This window comes from Hyperolius riggenbachi, chromosome 5 (assembly GCF_040937935.1).
Source record: "Hyperolius riggenbachi isolate aHypRig1 chromosome 5, aHypRig1.pri, whole genome shotgun sequence".
In the NCBI taxonomy this organism is placed as follows: domain Eukaryota; kingdom Metazoa; phylum Chordata; class Amphibia; order Anura; family Hyperoliidae; genus Hyperolius; species Hyperolius riggenbachi.
The window spans coordinates 392753760-392774291 of NC_090650.1; the positions used below are offsets into that span (position 1 = coordinate 392753760).

General features: G+C 44.9%; 1 protein-coding gene across 1 annotated transcript in view; it reads left to right on the forward strand.

The window, feature by feature from the left end:
• Nucleotides 1-5332: 5332 nt before the first annotated feature.
• The window catches only part of BAALC (BAALC binder of MAP3K1 and KLF4), a 98142-nt gene continuing 82942 nt past the window's right edge, over nucleotides 5333-20532 (forward strand). The window contains exon 1 of the mRNA XM_068234906.1: nucleotides 5333-6067. Within this exon, the coding sequence (XP_068091007.1) occupies nucleotides 5875-6067 (193 nt within the window). The 5' untranslated portion in view covers nucleotides 5333-5874. The remainder of the gene's footprint in view (nucleotides 6068-20532) is intronic.

The window sequence follows — 20532 nt, forward strand, 5'->3', positions numbered from 1 at the left end:
TTGCCAGTTTGCCACATATTTCAGGATCAGGAGAGTATTCCTGTTTGCCTGTAAAGGTGACATGATTTAGGACTCGTTCCCACTTTGATGTTGCGGGCAACACAGGTTTCCGTCACAACGCACGACACTTACATTGCTACATGCAGGACTGGACCACCCTTGATGCAGCCTGAAGCACCTGCTTGAGGCGGCATTTACTTGGGGGCAGCACTGTGCAGGCTTGGGGATAAGAGTACCTAGCAGAACTGGGGAGTGGGCAGCCGCGCCATCACCCAGCTCCTCTCTACTTCCTGTTTCTTCGCTAGCAATACTGGGGGCACCTATTCTTGGCTACTTATACTGGGGGCACCTATACTCATCTACTTATACTGGGGGAACCTATACCTGGCTATATTTACTGGGGGCACTAATACTTGGCAACTTATACTAGAGGCACCTATACCTGACTATCTATACTGGGGGCACCTATACTTGGCTACTTATACTGGGGCACCTATACCTGGCTACCTATACTGGGGGCACCTATACCTGGATACCTATACTGGGAGCACTTATACACTTCCAATTTTGATTGGCTAAAGATTGATCAATTGTACCCCTTCCATGTAGTATGAGAGCCAAGAGAGTTTGAGTACTATGAACAGGTTGTATAGGTAAGCTCTTATACTACATGGAAGTGGTAAAATTGGCCAGTGATTAGCCAATCAAAATTGGATATGTGTACACACACTAAAGGGGCCCATACACCTAACGATTTTCCCGCTGATATACGGCCGATTCGATCACAGTGATCGAATCGGCTGTGAAATCGCTGCGCACACCGCTGACAGAACAATCGATTTCTGTCCGAAATCGATCGTTCCCATCGATTCCTGTCAATCCGTCCGCGCAGAAGATTTTTCTCGGTCGCCGGCAGGTCGGGAGTGCGTCGATAGCCGCCCTTCCGGCCGGCGCGAGTCCCCGCTGTCACCGCTGTATTCTTTCCGCGCTGGTTTCCGGATCGGCTGCTGCTACACAGAACTTCCTGTCCCAGCAGGAAGTTAAAACAGTAGAGCGCCCTCTACTGTTTAAACTTCCCCTGGACAGGAAGTTCAGTAGCTGCAGGAACGGTCTGGAGCCCAGAGCGGAGAAGAAGACAGCGGGGAGCAGGGGACTCGCGCCGGCCGGAACAGGTAATTTATGCATGGGCAGCAGCTCCACAGATTGTGATCGGTTTCAGGCTGAAATCGATGCACAATCTGTTTGCAAAGGTGGCCATATGATCCCTCTCTGATCAGATTCGATCAGAGAGGGATCTATCTGTTGGTCGAATATGATTGCAAATCGACTAGTGTATGGCCACCTTAAAGCTGTGTACTCACATACAATGACCATTTGTTGCAACGGACTGAAGACTGTCTACCAATACGGTTGCTTAAGTGACAATAGAACGATCTTGTTTGTATCGGTGTGCACAACCGAGAATGACGTTAGATGTTAACTAGCAATTGTGTACACACGCCAAGGATAGTTTATTACTTCCGTTTTAGGACATGCGCATCCATAGAAGAACGATTACTATCTGCCGACATCTCTACAAAAGCATTTTATTCTGAAACTGTTTTGTTAATCGTTAATGTCTTTTTTATGACAGATAGACGATCTGTCATTCCTCTTTTCAAAGATTCTTATCTTGTGTGTACGCAGCTTAAAGCCTGGTACACACTCAATTATGATTGGCAAATCACTAACCAACTTTACCACCTTCATGTAGTATGAGAGTTTACCTACATAAACAATCTGCTCATAGTATGCAATATATGTTGACCCTCATACTACATGGAGGTGGTAAAAGTGGTCAGTGATTTGCTAATGGATAATCATAATTAAAAGTGTGTACCAGACTTTATTGTAAAGGTGGTCATTAATGACACAATCCCACGGCTGATTGATTGTTTCCGTTCGCCACGGTAATCAATCGGAAACCATCGGTCGTGCCCATTAAGGAACAAATTTCAATAAGCAATACGATCGGATGAATGAAATTGAAATGTTTTTAAGATCGATGGGATCAGTTATCAGGAATTTGGCTCTTAAAGTGAGCCTTAAAGAGACACTGAAGCGAAAAAAAAATATGATATAGTGAATTGGTTGTGTACTATGAATAATTACTAGAAGATTAGCAGCAAAGAAAATATTCTCATACTTTTCTTTTCAGGTATATAGTGTTTTTTCTAACATTGCATCATTCTCTAATATGTGCAGATTACACAACACTCAGCATTCAAAATGAGTCTTTCAGAGCAGTCTGTGAACTAATGACCTCTCCTCTGGCAGAGGAAAAGAAAACAGTTCAATTACAGTTGAGATAATAAAAGTCAGATAACAGCCCACTCCACCACTAAGACTTAGGGCTGGTGCACACCGAGCGGCTTTTTCCGCGTTTTCAGATCCGCTTGCGGCTGCGGATCTGCTTGGTCAATGTATCTCAATGGGGTGGTGCACACCAGAGCGGCAGGCGTTTTGCAGAAACGAAAAATGCCTGGGTGAGGCATTTTTTGGATTGCGGATGCGTTTCTGCCTCAATGTTAAGTATAGGAAAAACGCAAACCGCTCTGAAAAACGGCACTTCAGAGCGGTTTTGCAGGCGTTTTTGTTACAGAAGCTGTTCAGTAACAGCTTTACTGTAACAATATATGAAATCTACTATACTGAAAACCGCAGCAGCAATCCGCAAAACGCTAGCAAAACGCCTCATAAAAATAAAAAAAAGCGTTTAAAAATCTGCTAGCATTTTGCGGATCTGCTAGCGGGTTTTGGTGTGCACCAGCCCTTAGTCTGAGAGTTAATGGCTTGTTTGCATAGAGATAACAACTGGAGTTTCTTAACTCTTCCTGTACTGGAAACAATTAGACTGATGTATCTGATCTTAATGTTTTATTTCTTAGCTGTACTACACATACAAATCATAATATCATCATTTTTTTTTCGCTTCAGTGTCTCTTTAAAGTGGAACTGTAAAGTTATTTTAGACACATAGTTTTACTTACCTGGGGCTTCCCTAAACCCCCAGCAGCCACCCTGTCCCTCGCTGGTCCTGCCCGAGCCGCCGTTCTCCCGCCGCCAGCTCCGTTCCGTGCTGTAGACTTCTAAGTCGATGCCAGCGCAGCCCTGCCACGCGTATCCTTTCTTCGCATCTCTGCTATTGCAGAGGGGAACGCGATGAAAAGGGGAGGAAGGCTCTGAGTCCTATAGGGCCTTCCCGTTCCTCCTACGGTCCCCTCGTTCCAGCGCTGTCATGGGTTGGAGAATGCTGTCTTCTGCCGTGGGAGGCTTCTGAAGTGTTTGGGAGTTCGCGTTTTCCCAAAGACGGGCAACTTCGTACTGCACATGCACAAGCGCACTCTCTCGTGCATGCACAGTATGGGGCCACCCATCTTCGGGAGCATTCAGTCTCCCAAAGCCTCCCGCTGTGGGAGAGTTGAATGAGGGAGCCAGCGCTGGAACGCAGGAACCGTAAGATGAACAGGAAGGCTCTATAGGACCCAGAGTCTTCCCCGTCCTTAGTATCTGTTTTTTATCATAATCGCTTCAGGTTTGCTTTAATGGGCACAACTGATCATTTCCGATCAATTACCATGGCAAAACGATCAGCCACGGATTTGTGTCGTTAAAGTTTAACTGAATAGTAAAAAACAAAACAAAAACTAAAGTGTTTCACTTACCTGGGGCTGGGGCTTCTGCCAGCCCCTTGCAGCCCGGATCAGTGAATAATGGCGCACAGCACCTAGCTATGCATAAAAATGGTGCCACATTTAAAAGATACGCGAATCGCTATTTATCGTTAGTACTGCATAATAATGGCGCACAGGGAAAAAAGAAGAAAAATGGTACACACTTACGTTATTTATCAATAGTGCCGTTCATATGCCAAACAGCAGACGTTATTGTGCACAGTAACGTTATTTATCAATAGCTAACCTACACAAAAGAGACTGCAGAAGTTATTTAACTGCAAAACAGTGAGTGGATTTAATGTAACACTGTCAAGGTTAGGGTTAGGCATCCCCAGGGGAGATTTAGGGTTAGGCACCACCAGGGAGGTCTTAGGGTTAGGCACCACCAGGAGGGTGCTTAGGGTTAGGCACCACCAGAGGGGTGGTTAGGGTTAGGCACCACCAGGGGGTGTTTAGGTACCACCAGGGGGGTGGTTAGGGTTAGGCACCACCAGGGGGGTGGTTAGGGTTAGGCACCACCAGGGGGGTGGTTAGGGTTAGGCACCACCGGGGGGTAGTTAGGGTTAGGCACCAACAGGGGGGTAGTTAGGGTTAGGCACCACCAGGGGGGTAGTTAGGGTTAGGCACCACCAGGGGGTGGTTAGGGTTAGGCATCACCAGGGGGGTAGTTAGGGTTAGGCACCACCAGGGGGTGGTTAGGGTTAGGCATCACCAGGGGGGTGGTTAGGGTTAGGCACCACCAGGGGGGTGGTTAGGGTTAGGCACCACCAGGGGGGTCTTACGGTTAGTAATAGGTACAGAAAGGGTTCTGTGTGTTAACGCTAAATAACAATAAGGCTTTAACGTTAAATAGCGATAAGGCTTTAATGTTAAATAGCGAAAAGTGTCAAACGAATTAGCGTCAAACGAATTAGCGGCAACACCGTGCGCCATTATTCGCAGGCGCCATTTTCAGATGGATCCCTTGCAGCCTTCCTGTCCCACAACGCAACGATTCTCCATGATCCTCCGTTCTCCCGCCGCCAGCTAGTTTAGATACAGTCGACTTTTAGCGCAGGACGCTATTGCGGGCGGGAACTCAGAGAAAGATGCTCATTTAGGGATGCGCAAGTCCGGTTTCCGTGAGATCGGCAACGAAACTAGCTGGCGGCGGGAGAACGAAGGATTGTGCAGGAGGACCAGCATGGGACAGTAAGGCTGTAAGGGGCTGGCAGAAGCCCCAGGTAAGTGAAACACTTTTTGTTTTTTTTTTACTATTCAGTTCCGCTTTAATGGCCACCTTAATTGACACCTGCCTAGGTGTGGGTGGGGTGTAGCAAGTGCAGCCCCATGTGTTTCAGACCTGCTGTTATTTTATCCAGCAGTTTAGGCATAAGCCCTAAAACAATGCAGTCCAGGTGAAGCCTGCAGCCCAAGGCCACCCCTTCTAATGCCACCGACGTAGGATGACGTGAACCCACGCAGATGTTTTGCATTGGGGATTCTCTACAGCGCCGAATCTCTGAGACGGCACAATAGGGGAGGCACGGTGAAGCCTGGGGAGAGGAGGCTGCTAATGCTGCTGCAGCAACACACGTGTATGAGCAGCGCTGAATGTGTAGTGACGTCACGCCCCATCCTAATCAATGCTCTGCTGCTGGGCTCCGGGGAGGGAGAGGGGGGAAAGCTACAATCTATAAAACCCCACCTTCCTCACGTTATGTCTGTGACACCAACACAAAGAGCTGCTGCTGCATCCTTCTCACATCCAGGAGTCAGCCAGAACCTCCTGCATCTCCCAGAGGCAAGACGTCAGCACTCAGCCCTCACTCCTATCCATTAGGGGGGAGCCTCATGTTTATTAGTGAGAGCATGATGCACTGATTGTGCAGAAGAGGCAGAGCACTGCATGGAAGGGAACACTGCAAGAGACAGGCATGCAGAGAACAGTGTGGAAGAATAATCACTTTATAGCCACAACCCCCCCTCCTGCTCCATCCCTGCACCCCATTGCTGCCTTCTTCCTCCTCAGCTTCACAATGTGCCTCCCAGGACCCCGCTGAATGGACATAGACCTCACCTGGGCTCATCTGTTGGCTGTGCTATTATCTGGCGGCGTGTTTGCACATCTGCCTGTATTCCAGGTCTGGATAAACGCAGCGGTGTCAGGCAGGGCGCGATGGGCTGCGGAGGAAGCAGAGCCGACGCTATCGAGCCTCGCTATTACGAGAGCTGGACGAGGGAGACCGAGTCCACCTGGCTGACCAGTACGGACACTGAGGTCCCCCCAACAGGACTGGGACATGCCTGTCCGGAGGAGCACAGCTCAGCGGAATCTACGGTGAGGGACAAGAGAGGATCAATACACCCTGGTGAGAGCAGTCACCCTATCACCTCATCATCATCATCATCTTCACCAACCACATACTGACCCCTGTCACTGGTCAGCCATGCATCTGATGTCATAGTGACTTCCTGCCATGCAGAAGACCCCTAAACTCCCTGGGGGACTAACTTCATTTGGGTAGTTTTTTCTTTTGTTGGGTTTTGCAGATCAGCCCTTATTAGGGGTGGCAGTGTTTAAAAAATAACAGCCAGGAACACTTTGTTGCCAAACAGGTGACTGTCTGCTGTATACAAACGTCCCAAACATGCATGCTGTCCGTCAAATGTAGAGCTGCCAACATTTTGAAATAAGGAGACAAAGCTGTACAACATAATAATGGCCATTTTATAACTGGCTGGGGTGCTTTCATCATATAGATTATCCTTTTTTCACAAACTTTTGTCTGAAATGAGCACAGAGCTTTCAGTGTCAAAAAACAGGATTTTTTATTGGTTGGTTTGAAAGTTTTAAATTAAGTAATACTGCTAAATAAAGAGGATACTTACCCTCAAATCAAGATTATGAATATATGAGAACAAGATTATAAGAAGATGACACTGATATTTGTATTTATTGTTTTAGTTAGTATTTAAGTAGCGCCGACATCTTCTGCAGCGCTGTACAGAGTATATTGTCTTGTCACTTATCTGTACCTCAGAGGGGCTCACAACCTAATCCCTGCCATAGTCCAAGACCAGTTATGGGTGGGGGAAGCCAATTAACTTATATATATTATTTTTGGGATCTGTCAGATAAGGAAACTGGAGTGCCCAGAGGAAACCCACACGATCTCGGGGAGAACTATTGTTTTTTTGTTTTCTTTTCTTTAAATTAATGCAGATTACATGATTCTTGCTTACATCTGCCTCTAATACATTTAGCCATAGACCCTGAACAAGCATGCAGCAGATCAGGTGTTTCTGACATTATTGTCAGATCTGACAAGATTATCTGCATGCTTGTTTCTGGTGTGATTCAGACACTACTGCAGCCAAATAGACCATTAGGGATGCCAGGCAACTGGTATTGTTTAAAAGGAAATAAATATGGCAGCCTACATATTCTTCTCACTGCAGTTGCCCTTTAAGAAGTCATCGTTGAAAGGTTTTCCTCTTTTATGAGACCTCACCACATATTACATTCATGTAAATCCAGAAGACCAGCAAACGTCTGACAATAACACAAAACACATTTTTATGTTATTGTCCAACATTTGCTGGTCTTGCATGGCTGCATAAAATTAAATTCCTTCTTGCTCACGTATAGCAGCAGGGACAGCCATACTATCCCAGCAAAAAAAAAACCCCCACATATATAAGTAGATAAATAACTGTTCTACTTACATATGTATTGTACTGTCCACATTATGATAGCAGTGAATTTTATATAGTAAATAAATAGAAACTGTTCCAGGCATTTTCCATCTTTATTGCCTCCGACTGAAGTCGATCCTGATGTAATTTCCTCCCTAATGGTAGATTCACACTACAAGAGCTTTTTAAATGCTAGAGATTTTAAAAGCTCTTGCTATTGCAATGCTATGGGGGATTTTTACAAAGTCACATCGCTCCTGTGTGAACACACACACAAAGGATAACATTAACAAGAGCTTTTAAAATTACAAAGCTCCTACAAAAACTCTTGTAGTGTAAAAGAGCCCTTACTCTTTTTTTTCCCTCCTAGAGTCTGTACTATTATATCTAGCTTGCTTTGTAAACATGTGAGCACAGCATAAACATTTATGACTGTATTGGAATGCTTGCAATGCAGACTGCATGTAGACTACATAAAAAACACAATGCAATGGGTAAATGGAATTTGATTACTAAACTAAACTCATAACTCATACTGAACTAAACTCATAACTTCATCTCTGGTGTAAAAAAGGGCCACAGCATGATAACCTTTATGGAGAAACATTTCTTCATCACAATTTATAGAAATCCTAGAAAAAAACCTAAAGTTTTACTAGATTTCACTTTTTAACCATTTCTGCCGCCCGGACGTGATGCTCACGTCCAGGTGGCTGCTCTGCTGCGGTGCCGCGCTTCAGTGCGCACCCGCGCGCGATCGCACCCCCATGCTGTCCCCCGGTAGCCCTGGGATCAGTGAACGGGAACATGGTTCGCCGATCCGTGTCTCCAGCAGAAAAACCGAAGCGCTCTTACTAGAGGCTTCAGTCTTTCTGCAAAAAACAGTTTCCCTATCCTCCTTGTGCTTCCGGTGATTGAGAAGACATAAATAGTTACCTAAGGGTCTGAACTTTTTAAATATGCATTTGAAGGGGGTATACTACAAACATTTTTTAAATTATAAGCTTGTAAATAGTGATGGACGCAAAACGGAAAAAATGCACCTTTATTTCCAAATAAAATATTGGCGCCATACATTGTGATAGGGACAAAATGTAAATGGTGTAATAACCGAGACAAACGGGCAAATAAAATACATAAGTTTTGATTATGGTAGCGTGGATTATTTTAAAGCTATAACGGACGAAAACTGAGAAATAATGAATTTTTTTCTTATTAATCCTGTTAAAATGCATTTAGAAAAAAAATAATTCTTAGCAAAATGTACCACCCAAAGAAAGCCTAATTAGTGGCGGTAAAAACAAGATATAGATCAATAAATTGTGTTAAGTAGTGATAAAGTTATTAGCGAATGAATGGGAGGTGAAAATTGCTCTGATGCATAAGGTAAAAAATCCCCGCGGGCCGAAATGGTTAAAGGGTTTAGCCTCAGCATACACCAGAGCTGCATAGGCAGAGCTCTAATTAGGCACTTTGATCTAATCTTTGAAACACAGAGAATTAAATTCCTCAGCAACTATATGTGGAATAAAGATTCTTCATTGTGTGCTGTGCAAGAGTTCAGGCCCACCTTTACATGGACTAACACCTTCAACTGCGATAAGGCTAAAGTATATTTAGTATATCTCTACAGGATATCAGTAAAAAAAAAGAACCTATTCTAAAGCAAAACATTACCAGTTAAAGGCTCAAGAGAAGCTCTAAAAAAAGTCATAAACATCAATTTGTAGAGCAAAACAAAAGTTTACTTTCTTAAAACAGAAAGAATTTGCGATAATTCAGGTTGGAGTGAGCTTGAGATGTCTCCCAGAGCAACACTGCTGAATATATGCAAATTAACCATTGTTACCCTTAGAAGCTAAACACACCTCCAGAACCGCTGGAATGCAATGATGTGTCATCTTGTTAATTTGTACAGAGCCATAATAATCCAACATGCATACAGACTGTTTCGGATTGTTTGATCCTCATCAGTGCATAGAATAGATTAATTTGGCTCTATGGAGTAGGGCTTGTAACACCGAGAGGCACAGACTAACCAGCAAGCTCATGGTGACCCAGAACTCATTGGAGTGTGTAAGGGACTACAATGGTCAATTTGTAATAGTACATAAATGATGTACTTTACCATAATCATAATAAAAATACAGTAATGAATCTCTAGCTGAATTGAGAGGCAAATGCACACAGTTCCGATGATTCCTCCCTCTATAAAATGTTACTTGCCAAGCTTTAAAGAGAACCCGAGGTGTGTTTAAAGAATGTTATCTGCATACAGAAGCTGGATCTGCCTATACAGCCCAGCCTCTGTTGCTATCCCAAACCCCACTAAGGTCCCCCTGCACTCTGCAATCCCTCATAAATCACAGCCATGCTGTGAGGCTGTGTTTACATATGTAGTGTCAGTCTCAGCTGCTCCCCCGCACTCCTGCATAGCTCTGGCCCCTGTCCCTTCCTTCCAATCAGCAGGGAGGGAAGGGATGCAGGCGGGGACTGGAGTTCTGCAGGAGGCGGGGAGAGCAGCAGACTGACACTATAGAGATAAACACAGCCAGCTCTGACAAGCTGTTTGTCAGATCTGGACTTTGACTGGGCCATTCTAACACATGGATATGTTTTAATTTAAACCATTCCATTGTTGCCCTGGCTTTATCTTTAGGGTCGTTGTCCTGCTGGAAGGTGAACCTCCGCCCCAGTCTCAAGTCTTTTGCAGACTCCAAGAGGTTTTCTTACAAGATTGCCCTGTATTTGGCTCCATCCATCTTCCCATCAACTCTGACCAGCTTCCCTGTCCCTGCTGAAGAGAAGCACCCCCCCGAGCATGATGCTGCCACCACCATATTTGACAGTGGGGATGGTGTGTTCAGAATGATATGCAGTGTTAGTTTTCCGTCACACATAGCGTGTTGCATTTTGGCCAAAAAGTTCTATTTTGGTCTCATCTGACCAGAGCACCTTCTTCCACATGTTTACTGTGTCCCCCACATGGCTTGTGGCAAACTGCAAACGGGACTTCTTATACTTTTCTGTTAACAATGGCTTTCTCCTTGCCACTCTTCCATAAAGGCCAACTTTGTGCAGTGCACGACTAATAGTTATCCTATGGACAGATTCCCCCACCTGAGCTGTAGATCTCTGCAGCTCATCCAGAGTCACCATGGGCCTCTTGACTGCATTTCTGATCAGCGCTCTCCTTGTTCGGCCTGTGGGTTTAGGTGGATGGCCTTGTCTTGGTAGGTTTACAGTTGTGCCATACTCCTTCCATTTCTGAATGATCGCTTGAACTGTGCTCCGTGGGATGTTCGAGGCTTTGGAAATCTTTTTGTAGCCTAAGCCTGCTTTTCATTTCTCAATAACTTTATCCTTGACCTGTCTGGTGTGTTCTTTGGACTTCATGGTGTTGTTGCTCCCAATATTCTCTTAGACAACCTCTGAGGCCGTCACAGAACAGCTGTATTTGTACTGACATTAGATTACACACAGGTGCACTTTTAGTCATTAGCACTCATCAGGCAATGTCTATGGGCAACTGACTGCACTCAGACCAAAGGGGCTGAATAATTACGCACACCTCACTTTGCAGTTATTTATTTGTAAAACATGTTTAGAATCATGTATGATTCCAGTAATTGGAAGCCAAATTATTGTGTTTTAAAAGTAACTTCAGCTCAGTCTTCTGACGGCGCCAACATTACTCCCTGTGTGCTGCTATAGCCGTAATTCCTATTACGGCCTATGGTGGCGCCGGCTGCGCCCAAGTCTCCAGCGCTGGAGTCACTATGTTCGATTTTATTATTATATCTTATTAACCACTTGAGGACCCACCCTTTACCCCCCCCCCCCCTTAAGGACCAGCGCTGTTATTTGTGATCTGTGCTGGGTGGGCTCTATAGCCCCCAGCACAGATCAGGGTGCATCCAGAGCGATCAGATCGCCCCCCTTTTTCCCCCACTATGGGGATGATGTGCTGGGGGGTCTGATCTCTCCTGCCTGCCGGTGTTGCGGGGGGGGGGGGCATCTCAAAGCCCCCCTCCGCGGTGAAATCCCCCCCCCCCCCTCCCTCTCCTACCTGGCCCCCCTGGTGTTCCGGGCTGCACAGGACGCTATCCGTCCTGTGCAGCCAGTGACAGGACGTCCCCTGTCACATGGCGGCGATCCCCGGCCGCTGATTGGCCGGGGATCGCCGATCTGCCTTACGGCGCTGCTGCGCAGCAGCGCCGTACAATGTAAACAAAGCGGATTATTTCCGCTTGTGTTTACATTTAGCCTGCGAGCCGCCATCGGCGGCCCGCAGGCTATTCACGGAGCCCCCCGCCGTGAATTGACAGGAAGCAGCCGCTCGCGCGAGCGGCTGCTTCCTGATTAATCAGCCTGCAGCTGGCGACGCAATACTGCGTCGCTGGTCCTGCAGCTGCCACTTTGCCGATGCGCGGTATGAGTGCGCGGTCGGCAAGTGGTTAAGAGGGTGACCAGATAGCATTGTTGGTTCCCCTGATTGTATTACCATACCTCCTTTTTGGGATGGGGGATTCAATTTTTTTGTACTTAAAGAGACTCCGTAACAAAAATTTCATCCAGTTTTCTTCCATCCTACAAGTTCCAAAATCTATTCTAATGTGCTCTGGCTTACTGCAGCACGTTCTACTATCACCATCTCTGTAATAAATCAATGTATCTTTCCCCTGTCAGACTTGTCGGCCTGTGTCTGGAAGGCTGCCAAGTTCTTCAGTGTTGTGGTTCTGTGATGCATCTCCCCCCTCCAGGCCCCTCTCTGCACACTGCCTGTGTATTATTTAGATTAGTGCAGCTTCTCTCTGCTCTATTATATTTTACAAGCTGGATAAATCCTCCTCTGAGCTGGCTGGGCTTTCACATACTGAGGAATTACATACAGGCAGAGCTGTCTGCACTCTGCAGGAAGAAACAGCCTGACACTTCAGTGGAAGATAGCTGCAGGGGGAAAGAGACACACAAATGATCTCTTGAGATTAAAAAGGAAGGCTGTATACAGCCTGCTTGTGTATGGATGTATTTTCTATGTGTGGACATACTGTACATCAACCTACTTCCTGTTTTGGTGGCCATTTTGTTTGTTTATAAACAAACTTTTAAAAACTGTTTTTAACCACTTTTAATGCGGCGAGGAGTGGCGAAATTGTGACAGAGGGTAATAGGAGATGTCCCCTAACGCACTGGTATGTTTACTTTTGTGCGATTTTAACAATACAGATTCTCTTTAAGGTGGACCTAAACTCTTGCACAGCATACAATAAAAAGTCTTTATCCCACATATATTAAAGTGAACCTTAACTGAGAGGCATATGGATGTTTCCTTTTAAACAATAAGAGTTGCTTGTCAGTCCGGCTGATCTCTTTGGCTGCAGTAGTGGCTGCATTTCAACCAGAGCACCTGATCTGCATGCATGTTGAGGGGCTGTGGCTAAAAGTATTAGAGACACAGCATCAGCAGGAGAGCCAGGCAACTAGTATTATTTTAAAAGGAAAAATCCATATCGGTCTCAGTTTAGGTTCCCTTTAAGAAATTCACTGTGCTGTTCTCTGTTTTGTTTAGCCAGATCAAACAGTCTTATCATTAGCTGTGAATAGACTGCAGGAACTCTTCTGGGATCTCTGCAAAGGCTTTCTGCTCATAACCCTTTCAGTGCCTACTGGAGAGTGAATCCAAGTTTAAACTTAATTTTTTCTGAGGATTTCCATAAATCGTAATTAAGTATTTTTTCCCCTAAAAGTTATCATGCTGTGACTAATCTTTTAGGGCAGAGAGGAAATTATTAGTTTAGTTCTACTTTAACATTAGAACAGGCGATCACACTGCATAATATGTGAAACTACGGCAGGTAGCTTCAGGTTTTTAGACTTTTTTTCCGAATTCACCAAGATTTTCACACATGCAGTTATAGTTCGTTAAAGTGGACCCAAATTAAAAATACAAGATTTCAGAAATAAAATTTTCTAAATTATAATAAATTATAATAATAAATAGCAGCCTTTTTTCAGCTGCATGATGACAAATATAAAATATTTTACATTTATTGGAGGAACCCCTCCCTTCCTTTCAAATTGCCGGGATTTTTCCAGCAAACTGGTGGAGTAGGTGGTGTCCGGCAATGGAGGAATTGCTAATGGCTGCCCCCAGTATAACCCTAGCTATGAAAAGAGAAGGGTGAAAAGCATGCACTGAAATGCTCATAGGCTTAAAGGAGTTTTTATTTATCTTTGTATGTGTCAGAGTGGTGCAACTAAATATTTTGAATTAAAAAAATGTTTGGTTTGGGTCCGCTTTAAGTTAACAAAAAACTGCATGGCCATTCACTAAAATGTTTACCTTGTGCAGTATTTCATTCAGTATTTTAAGGAATCATGTGGTATTTAATTTCGTATTTGATGGATTACTGCAGTGCAGGGAAAATGGATGAAAGATGTGATGCAAATAGCCTTTTTTTATTATACTGTTATACTAATGTAAAGTGCAAGTCCGAGGTGTATAAAATTAACATAAAAAAACCATTCGTTTCTTATTAACCACTAGTTGATGGCCCTGCGTTATTTATTTGGCTGGTGTTGGCTCCGCCCACTTTATCTAACCCTCATTCTGGGCATACACAGCGTCGAGGGGAGGATTATCAATCGAGCCTGATGGCTCAATTGATAATATCCGACGTGTCCGATCACCGCGGGGATCGATTACGCGCTCGATCCCCGCAGGCGGACAATAGTGGCGAATCGAGCAGGTGATAAGAAGCACCGACGGGGACGAGCGGGAATCGATCCACGCGGACGAGCGGGGACACGCCGGGGGTCGATCCAGCAGCTAATCGGCCACCAGATCGACCCGTGTATGCCCAGCATAACACACAATTACTCAACTACTCAATGACCTAGTTTGTGAGCTTTGCGGTCTTTGGCATAAATAATTTGCATTGAAATGAAACAAATCTGATTGGCTGTGGCTGCACCTCTGATTTTGAACCCCACTCACCCAATGACCAACTGTACCATGTTTGAGACTTGAGCCATTAACAGTGCAAGAATGGCAGCAATGAAATATTCCCCTTGATAATCAATAGGTGAATTTTAATTGGCTTTTTTTAGGCTCCCCCCACTTTTCTGAATATGAATACCAGTCACTCAGTGACCAACTGTGCAAAGTTTGAGAACCCTGCCATTACCAGTGTAAGAATGGCTGCAGTTTACATATTCCCAGTGAAATTTGTATTTGTCTCCGCCTACTTTTTGGTTATGGGGATGAAAAGCATCCTATATGTTATTCCAGGTAGTGTAATGTGTGTTTGCCAAATTTCATTCAAATCCGTTCAACCATTGTTGCGTGATTGAGTAACAACCATCCAAACATTCGCATTTATAGTATTAGTGAGATTTTTAACTACTACATATTAATAATATTGTGAAATTATGGAAATATGTTTTTATTAGTAACTTTCTTATTTTAATCATTTAATTCATTTTCACTTTTTCGCTGCTCCCTTTCCTCTTATCTGTAAAACTTTCCAAATGGCTAATTGTTAGTTACCGACAGCTCCAGACTGGAGATAAATACCGAACATCTCACTTGTGTTACCGCATGCTCTGATCTTTGTGAATAGACATTTATTTACCTCACAAGTTGGTGATTCAGCTCACTGGTCGGTAATTCCAATGTTCCATGTGGTAACAGCCGTAGTGAATTGACATTTCAGAAAAAGATTGGTAAAATAATTTTTTTCTGGTTTACTGAATGCCGTAATGCTTAGTGAATCGCACCATATTGGATTATTTTCCATCTACTGTATTTTCCATTCACTGATCGGGGTATAGCTAGAGGGAAGAAGCCACTGCGACCGCAGGGGGGACCAAAGCTGTAAGGGGGTCCAAACTATTACTGCACTCCCTCTGATAAAGGGGTCCAACCTTCAAATCAGGTGTTTTGGTGGCTACACTTGTTGTAGGTGTGAAGATTATGATGGCCACACTCAGAGCAGGATCATCCGCCAGGCAACCTAGGCAGGTGCCTGGGGACTAGTGAGTGTCAAGGGGCCCACCAGCCACCTTCTCTGACCTCTCTCTTCACTTCAGCTTACCAAAAAGAACACAAACGGGCCCCAAATCTACTACCTTGCCTAGGGCCCCATTACATCTTAATTACAGTGGCCAGATTTTTCTTGGCTCAACCTGGGATGGAGGGGGGTGCTAGTACGGCACGCAAAATGTGCTGCGCCAAAAATGGGCATGTCCATGACTATGGTGGGCAAATTGGTGTGTCCAGGACATGGTGTGGGCGGAGTGAACTGTAATGTAACTCTGAGGCAGTGGTTCAGAGTTTCCTCCCAAAACACAGGTAGGCAATGTGACCCTAAGGGTAATTAGGCAATGTTCCCCAAACACACAAGAAAGCAGTGTTCCCACAATGATGTAGTGAAATGGGAGATTTGCATCATGGATGTCAGTCCAGGACATGACTATGCACTATGTAAAGTGCTGCAGAAGATGCAAGTGCTACATAAATACACGATAACGATATGGCGGGACATTAGACATTAGACTATGGCTAAGATTAGATCGTGAGCTCCGCCAAGGACATGACTACATTCTCTGTGAACTGCTTCCTTAGATGCCAGTGCTATATAAATACATAATATCGTAGGACATTAGATTATGACTATGGTGGGATTGTCTGCAAAATCTGCAGAAAGAGCCCCCAAAATGCCAAATGCTGCAACAATAACACCAAAGTTTCAAATGCAGTCTCATCAAATAATAACTGCAGCAACCGTTACCTCTGACACAGGAATTGCAATAGCCGTTACCTCCGACACATGAAATGCAACTACCGTTACCTCCGACAAATGAAATGCAACTACCGTTACCTCTGACACATGAAATGCAGCAGAAAATGATTACTCTGACTCCGCAAATAGTAAATGAGGCAAACATTACCTCATGCGTCCACAGAGTCCCACGGCTGGGACACCCAGCGGTCAAAAGAGGGACAATACCTGGGACACATTTCAGCCTGGGACAGGGGACCCTGAACCTGGGACATGTCCCAGGTAAAACGGGATGTCTGGTCAGGGTATCTTAATCCATCTCTGGCCACACTTATTTTGTATGATGTACCCCCAGGCTGTGAGGGTCACATGTGGCTGGCAAGAGGAAGGGTGTGAATATTGGGGGGCCCCATCAAATGTTTGCTGGGATGCCCCATAATTTGTAGTAACGCCCCTCTGTCTGATTTTTACAGTTAGACTGTTATTTAGAATTGTACTCTAGTCACATAAGTTATCCTCAGCATGAGAAATGTCCCCTCTGGGGTACACGAGTCGCTGGGCCTCACAATGTCTGTCAGTAATGCTGTGGTGTTCCGGTCCTCTGGGGTTTTCTGAAGAGAGGTATTGATTCCTTCAAATGGAAACCTTCCTGCTTTTAATTAAGACCAGCAAACTATACTCAGTGGGACACAGCAGAGATTGGTTTAGTTATGCTTAGAAGTAAATGGGATTCATTCTTCAGTGGAGAGTGGATATGTTGTCTGAGATTAGAGGGAAAAGCATACCGGAAGTGAGACACAAAATATCTATAAACTATGGAGTCAGCGTGTGTTGTGCTGTGTATGCTCACAGCCAGTCGTCTGTCTCTGCTCCTCAGTACGACATCGTTGCTGAAAAGCCTGAGTAAACCCGATTATCAGCACAGCTGTATCGTGCACGAGTCGGACACTAATGATTACTGACAGTACGGACAGTAATGATTACTCCATTTATCCACTGCTCTGTGTTTATTTTGCAGTCTACATCATGCCCACGCATTACAAGCATTCCAGTATAATCATAAATGTTTCTGCTGCAATAACTCGTATCTTGGTCAGCCTGGCTCTATTTGGTACATTGCCGAGGAGAGGGAAGCTTATTATCTCCCCTCCCACATTCCTGCTCCTCACTGATTGGCTGAGGGCAGTTCAGTGTGACACGAGGCTGAGAAGAGAAATACACCTCACCCCTCTGCAGAAGCTGCTGAAATACGATGTATGTTGTGCTCACATGTGTTTACAAAGCAAGCTAGATTTGGCGAAGTTACGATAGATTTCAAATCTTGGTAATGCGGTGGTGAATGGAGCTCTACAGGTGCAGACATGTAGATCAGCCCAGCACTCGCAACCCACACAAAGCAAGGAGAATCTTCCATTCCTGACATCAATGACATATCACATAATCAGCAAGCGGTAGTGTAGCAATATTAAATGCAGGGGTTGCAATCACACCAGGTCCTGTGGACTTAATGGTCCCACTGTAAAAATTGCACCAGGGCCCATGTTAGCAAGCTTGAGGGAAGGGATTACTTGGGAGAGCAGAGAGTAGTGGAGAGAGACCATGTCCTGGCATCAGAAGAGCAATGCAGAGGGGAGAGTGGAGGGAGTTGCAAGGACGCTCTTTTTTTAAAATTCCATGGAACTGGGGAGTGACACTTATGGGGCAGGAACAGACCAGAGGACACGAGGAGGAGGGCAGATCTGGCTGCAATGTTAGAAACTGTTTTTAAAATTCGTGCCTTCTTTTCTTTTAATACCTGAAATTTAGTTTAATCATGTGATCTTCATCACAAACAGCAATAATATATCTTACTGAGCACCGTTTACTTGTAACAGGCAGAAACAGATACTGTCAGGGGCGTAGCAATAGCATAGCAGCCATAGCAGCTGCTATGGTGCCCTGAAGCAGTGGGGGGCCAGGTGGTACTTGATATATTCTATATTAACCTTCTTGTGTTCCTCTCCCCTCTGACTTTGTCTCAGTGCCCATGGACTGCATGCAGTATAAATTGCATGAGAACGTACATTGCTCAAATAAATCATATCCATAGGGTAGGGACAGGTGGCATTGCTGAAGAGTGCCTACATCTGAGGGCCCCATGAAAGCTTTGCTATGGGGCCCCATAATCTCTAGCTATGCCACTGAATACTGTGATGCAAGGAACTCCAGTGAAAATAATGTTTTTAAAAAAAAGTGCTTAATTTTTACAATAATTATGTATACATGATTTAGTCAGTGTTTGCCCATTGTAAAATCTTTCCTCTCCCTGATTTACATTCTGACATTTATCACATGGTGACATTTTTACTGCTGGCAAGTGATGTCATCGGAAGGAGATGTTGCTTGCTTTTTTGGCAGTAGGAAACAGCTGTTATTTCCCAAAATGCAACAAGGCTCCCACAGTGTGATGTCAGTACCTCAGTGCTGTGAGGTGCTGACATCACACTGTGGGAGGGGTTTCACCACAATATCAGCCTTACAGAGCCCCCTGATGATCGGTTTGAGAAAAGGAAAAGATTTCTCATGGAGAAGGGGGTATCAGCTTCTGATTGGGATGAAGTTCAATTCTTGGTTACGGTTTCTTTTTAAAGTCAATGTTACCCGACCTATAAAAACAAAAGTCAGATACTCACCTAAGGAGAGGGAAGGCTCTGAGTCCTAATGAGACTTCCCTCACCTTTCCCGGTGCCCGGTCCCGCTCAGTATCCCCCGTAGCATTATTCGACCAGTTCGGTCAAACACTGCTACTTCTGCCACCGAAGGAAGATTTCGAAAGTTTTCAGGAGCACTCGGCCTCCCAAAGAAGGGCCGCTCCGTACTGCGCATGCGCGAGCGCCCTCTATGACGCGCGTGCGCAGTATAGAGCCGTCTGTCTTCGGGAGGACTCAGCTCCCGAAGACTTCCGAAGTCCCCCACAGCAGGGGTTTTGAAAGGGGGAGCCAGAGCTGCACCTAGGGCACCGGGAGAGGAGAGGGAAGTCTCATTAGTACTAAGAGCCTTCCCTCTCCTTAGGTGAGTATCTGACTTTTGTTTTTATATGTCGGGTAACATTGGCTTTAAAGAGAATCTGTATTGTTAAAATCACTCAAAAGTAAACATACCAGTGCGTTAGGGGACATCTCCTATTACCCTCTGTCACAATTTCGCCGCTCCCCGTCGCATTAAAAGTGGTTAAAAACAGTTTTAAAAAGTTTGTTTATAAACAAACAAAATGGCCACCAAAACAGGAAGTAGGTTGATGTACAGTATGTCCACACATAGAAAATACATCCATACACAAGCAGGCTGTATACAGCCTTCCTTTTGAATCTCAAGAGATCATTTGTGTGTTTCTTTCCCCCTGCATCTCTCATGCACTGAAGTGTCAGGCTGCTCTTTTCTTCCTGCAAACAGCTTTGTCCTTGTCTGTAATTCCTCACTATGTGAAAGCCCAGCCAGCTCAGAGGATGATTTATCCAGCTTGTAAAAGATAAGAGAGAAGAGAGAAGCTGCTCTAATCTAAATAATACACAGGCAGTGTGCATAGAGGGTCCTGGAAGGGGGAGTTCATAGCAGAACCACAACACTGAAAAACTTGGCAGCCTTCCAGACACAGGCTGACAAGTCTGACAGGGGAAAGATACATTGATTTATTACAGAGACTGTGATAGTACAAAGTGCTGCAGTAAGCCAGAACACATTAGAATAGCTTTTGGAACTTGTAGGATGATAAAAAACAGGATGCAATTTTTGTTACGGAGTCTCTTTAAGATTCCTGGATTGTTGTTGTTATTGATCTGATATCTACTGCATGTAGCCAGTAATCTATGCTGTGTCATTGCGTGATTCATATGTGAGGGAGGCAGTGGGATATGACCTCATTATTCCATTCGCTCGCTGCAGCCTCTACTAGTGTGTGACACAGACGCAGCTGCACGAGGCAAACTGACTTTCCATGCAGAGGAATAGCAAAGCCGCACGTCTCACACAACCTGTAGTGGCTTGAGTTTTCTCTTTAACCACTTGAGGACCACAGGCTTACACCCCCCTGGTGATCAGGCGATTTTTACATTTCAGCACTCTGCAGCTTTAACAGTGTGCTGCAGGGCCATACAACTTATCACACAAATGAATCTGCCTGCCTTTTTTTCTTGCCACCAACAGAGCTTTCTGTTGGTGGCATCTGATTGCTGCTGCGATGGTTAGTTTTTTTTTAATTTAAAAAAAGAGCCTTTTTTAATGACTGTAGTCTTATACTGCCGGTTAGTAGTGTTGGGCGAACACCTGGATGTTCGGGTTCGGGCCGAACAGGCCGAACATGGGCCAGATGTTCG